The following is a 4,895-nucleotide window of genomic DNA, read 5'->3' on the forward strand; positions in this document are numbered from 1 at the left end:
CTTCCACAGAGCGGCAGCGGGTTTCAACTGCCCACCCTGTGGTTGGTTGGATAGTTAGCAGCCAAAGATGTGCCCCGTTCCACCACCCGGGGCAGATCGCAAAGGAGGAATGCTCAGGGTACGAGAGCTTGATGCCAAGACGGCTGCATGAAGCCAGGGAGGCAGGCCAGGGCAGGTGGGCACAGCATCCTAGCATGCACCACGAGCCCGAGGGCCCACGAGACCCTTGGGTGCCAGCCCCCTGGGCTAGGCCTGCTGGAGGGCCTGAACTGAAATGGACCCTCGGGGACAAGGGAAGAATTTGCCTGGCTTCTCCACTGTCTCCTAGGGCTTCTGTGCAGGGGACTGGAGGTGGGGAGAAGAGAGCCCGTCTGGGAAGGAGCTTCGAAAAGGAAAGAGTCTTTTCATTCTCTGACTTCAGGGCCCTGCAAAAGGCCCCCTGGACATTGTCTTTCCTCAAAGCTGCTCTCTCCCTGGGTCTGGCCCTCTTAATTTGTGTGTGCAGTCGACTTATTCAAACGATGACCACAGAGCCAGGGGCCAGGGGGACCCAGTGGTGAGCAGACACGGCCCCTGCCCTCGAGGAGCTTAGGAAGCCAGTCAGTGGGACTCTATCTCCACAGTAATAATAATAATAATAATGAACCCGGTGGGAGGAAAGGGGTATGAGTGGGGTGGACAGGAACATCCAGGGGATCTCTGCTCCCCGTAGGGAGAGGAGGGAGGGCGTCCACAAGAAATCAGCATTTGAACTACAGCCTCCGAGATGATGAGGTGAGCAAGACGAGACCCTGGGCCACCAGTGGGCATTGCAAAGCGGCTGGCTTTCGAGGGCAGCTTCTGAGGAGCAGCGAGAGGCCAGTGGGGGCTAGGCCATGGCAGGCCTCGGGGGCCCTCATCAATATTGATCTTCACCCCCAGGCTTGGATTTGCCCCTTCTGGAGGGTTCTTTTGGCTGCAGGGCGGAGAACAGACTGGGGGCTACAGAGGATACTCTGAGCATCAGCCCTTGGTCCATTCACCTGGGCCACCTCCATGGGAGCCTGCCCTATGATCCCTAAGGTGACCAGGCTCTGCTTCCCAGAGCTCGGTTCGCATGAGCTCCTGGTCCCAACCAAACTGCTCACTCTGCCTCATGCGTCCCAGAGCTTGGCACCAGCTGTTCTCAGCCCGGAATACAAATCTTGTCCCCTTTGAGCCTCAGCTCCACCCACCAGCAGCACCCCTCACAGAGGGCTTCTCACACATGTCCTGGCCCCCCACGGCTCCTCGCCCTTCCCACACGTCACCCAGACCGGCTGTGCCTGGCTTTCTCTCTCCTGCAAGACCGGGTCCTCCCCAGTCAGGGACAGGGGCTGATTCGAGGGGAGGTCTCCAGGGCCCTTCCCAGAGCAAGCAGGCCTGGAGTGTGATCAAGTCACCCTGACTTGAGGGGGGCGATGCCTCCACCTCCGGATGACCCTCCCAGTGGACTCGCTCGCTGGGCCGTGTTCTCTTCAAGGAAACCTCACCCTTGCACTCAGGGCTGGGCTCACAGGCCACTCTGTCGTGCAGCGTCACCCTCAGTGGGCCCACCGCAGAAGCACGCCACACAGGCTGCTCCCGACAGACACTTGTCCAGCAGAGAACCACGAATTTGAAAAGCGCTAGAATCAATTCTCGCCACTTACACGCCAGAAGAGTTCACAGGAAGAAAAAAAAAATCCCAATTTCTGGCTCCTTTTGAAATAAATACCCAAACAAACACCCCGACTGGCCACATGGAGCCTGCGTTTCCCCTGGTGCCCATTACTGTCCCCTGTGGAGGGGGCGCTCAGACAATGCCCGGCCAGCATCTCCTGAGACGTTCTCTCCATCCTGTCGGCTTATTTTGTGTTTCGTGACACAATGACCTTCTGTGCCCCCGTTTCTCCTCTTCCCTCAGCTCCTACCACACGGCCCAGCACTAGCCGGGAATGAACGGATGGACAAGAAACAGGTCTGCCACTGAGCTGATGCAGGCTCACAGTGTGCCAATGTACAGTTTCGGCAGCTATCGGTTTTTAAGGGAGCAGGCAAGCCTCATTCTCCTCCAGCAGCTCGGCCGGTGGGTTTGAACCGCTGATCTGGTGGTTCGTGGCCCAACGTTGCCCCGATGGTGCTATCAAGAAACACCCCAAACCACTGCCAACGCTGATGCACACTACACCTTCCGGACAGGGTAGATGGGTCTCACTGGGTTCCCACGGCTAAAGCGTCCTCCCCTGGAGTCCTTACGTGAATTTGAACCAGCGGTCTTGCTCAGTTAGCAGCCCAGCACTTAAACCACTGCATCACCGGGCACTCTGGTTCATGCTCTCAACCTTCTACTGCTCCTTGTGAGTCCCCCAAAACCTTCCAGGCCACCCCACACACATACACACACCCCGCCTGCAGGCGAGCCAGCAGGGACCACACCTGGTTTGGTGTCGGGCGGAGGCAGCAGCAGCTCCCGGAGCTGGGAGTCTTTGACGTCCTCGATCCAGCGGAGGTCCAGGAGCCTGAGGGCCGGCAGCGGGGCAGAGCCCAGGGCGGACACCGAGAGCCAGGAGCAGCCGGAGAGCACCAGCTCCTGCAGGCCTTGGGGAGCAGGATGTGGGGGGCTGCTGGGAGGGCTCGGTCCCGGAACCATGCCCCTCCCGACCCTGCCCCAGTTGGCAGGTGGGTCCTACCTTGCAGTCGGTTCAGGAGCCACATGAGCTGCTTCTTGGAGACACCTGTCCAGCTGAGGTCCAGGGCCCGGGGTTGGCGCCGAACAACACCACTGAGCATGGGCGGGGTCAGCGACTTTCGCCGGCTCAGGTCCATGCGAGGCCATAGACGCTTGTCATAGCACCTGTTGGCCGCAAGGTGGAGACAGAGACCTCGGGGCTCAGCTGGGGATGGGGGAGTGGTGGGCTCCTACACCTTCCCACACCTCAGCAGTTCAGCCCAGCTCTCCCCAGGACTAGCCCCCGGGGCGGGGTGGTGGTGGTGGTATAGGGTATACTGGAGAGCCCTGGGTTTGGGGCCCAGCTCCCATCACCCCCTGGACACGAGACCCTGGGCAAGTCGATTCCTCTCCCTGAGCCCAATTCCGCCTTTATAAAATGGAGATAATGATTCTGACTCTGCCTGCCTCACGGAGCTGCTGAAAGATCAAATGAGCTAATTATAGTTCGCGGGCCTTATAGCTTATAAAGCATTTGGCCAAATGCACCAAACACCCTACACACTATTTGATGTAACACCAAAGGGATTGGCCAGTCGCCCCGCCCTTCCCCTGGGGTTTCTCGACTCCCCTAGGCTAAGGACGGGAGTCGCTGGCATTGCCCACCTCTCCACTCTTCTTGGGCCCTTGATGCCCATTCATGGGCCCCATCTGGCCAGCCCTTGACCGACAGTCCCAGTGCTTTACGGCTTCCGGTATTGTGTCTCTCCAACTAGGAAGCATGTGCCACAAGGACAGGGCTGTCTGTCCGTCTCTCACTTCTGTGTTCCCAGCACCTATCGGCGTCATCGGTTAAGCGCTGGACTGCTAACTGCCGGCTAGGTGGCTTCTTGGGAGAAAGATGAGGCAGTTGGCTCCCGTAAAGATCTTCTCCAACCTCGGAAACCCTAACGTAGGGTCGCCATGACTCGGAATCAACCTGATGGCAGTGGGTTCGAGTGTGGCTCTTAGCCTGGTGCACAGTAAGTTCTTTCGCTGCCCCATGGGTTGGTTGGTTGAATGAATGAACAGTGCCAAGCCAGTATGAAGGACTTGAAGCGTCTGTGCCCCAGCCCCTCGGTACACCTGGTTTTCCACTTTTCATCTGTTCACTCACTCGGTGCTTGTGGAAGACCTGGTTCCTGGTCTTCAAGACAAAGGAGGCCGGAGAGCTACCGGTCTCCTGGTCTCGCCTTTCCTGGAGCCGTGTGTCGAGACCCCCACCCCCACGGCATCTTACCTGGAAGCCCCCCTTCCCCACCCTCCTGCCAGCGTCACATTGGAACACTCTGTGGGACCCCAAATTCCCCAAGACTCAGCTTGAGAGGCGCTAGTACGGAAGCTCTGGAAGGGCACCCAGGAGCACCCCAGGGAACTGGAAGACCCTTAGAGGCCCCTGGCGGCCTTACTTCCCACCTCCCTCCCAGGAGGCCAAAGCGTACTGTCCCCCAGAAGCCTTGGGCTGCGCTGCACGATCTCACTGAGAACTGCTCTTGCAGACAGCTGTGCACCTGGAACCAGTGTGGCCTCACGGAAGTCAAACCCACTGTCACCAGTCAATGCCGATTCACAGCGACCCTAGACGCAGGGTTTCCCGGCTGGAAATCTGTACGGGAGCGGACAGCCTCAGTTGTCTCCCCTGGAGTGGCTGGTGGGTTTGAACTGATGGCCTTGTGGTTAGCAAGCAGTCTAACATGTACCCGACAGCACCACCAGAGCATTCCTAACCTTAAGAAGAAACACAGCACGTATGACCAGGGAGAACACAGTGCAGTGGATGGCAGGGGTTCATGTAACTGATGTCACTGACGTGTACAGGTGAAAAACAGGCAACAGGCACCTCTCGTGTTCCATGTGACAGACACAGACACACGAAGCCAGCAGAACACACAGACATGACAAGGCCAGACGGGTTATTAAACCCTCGCCAGTCACTGCCGTGGCTCCTGGCTAGTACCTAAAGCCTCTCTCTGTCAGACAGACAAGCAAGCGTCCTATGTGGCGGTGGGGTTGTGCGGTCGAGTGGATTGGCTGGCTCCGGGGTGTGCTTTCGGCTGCCACCCTTCCAGGAGCAAGCTGTCAGGTGTGCCACAGGGGAGGGCGCGACCCCAGTGCCAGCATGCCCAACGGGGAAACTTCCTTTTCTGAACGCACAGAAAGGTGAAGCCAAGCTTCAACGTTACCAGGC

General features: G+C 58.5%; 1 protein-coding gene across 4 annotated transcripts in view; it reads right to left on the reverse strand.

Annotated features, from left to right (window-relative positions):
- The window catches only part of FBXL19 (F-box and leucine rich repeat protein 19), an 18,105-nt gene that overhangs the window by 2,368 nt on the left and 10,842 nt on the right, over positions 1-4,895 (reverse strand). For all 4 annotated transcript variants that reach the window (XM_045286088.1, XM_045286091.1, XM_045286090.1 and 1 more), the window contains 2 exons: positions 2,691-2,854; positions 2,437-2,598 (listed from right to left, as the gene is read on the reverse strand). In XM_045286088.1, the coding sequence (XP_045142023.1) occupies positions 2,437-2,598; positions 2,691-2,854 (326 nt within the window). The remainder of the gene's footprint in view (positions 1-2,436; positions 2,599-2,690; positions 2,855-4,895) is intronic.

The sequence above is a fragment of the Echinops telfairi genome, unplaced genomic scaffold (assembly GCF_000313985.2).
Source record: "Echinops telfairi isolate 266 unplaced genomic scaffold, ASM31398v2 ScPeMD7_5;HRSCAF=22, whole genome shotgun sequence".
Taxonomy (NCBI): domain Eukaryota; kingdom Metazoa; phylum Chordata; class Mammalia; order Afrosoricida; family Tenrecidae; genus Echinops; species Echinops telfairi.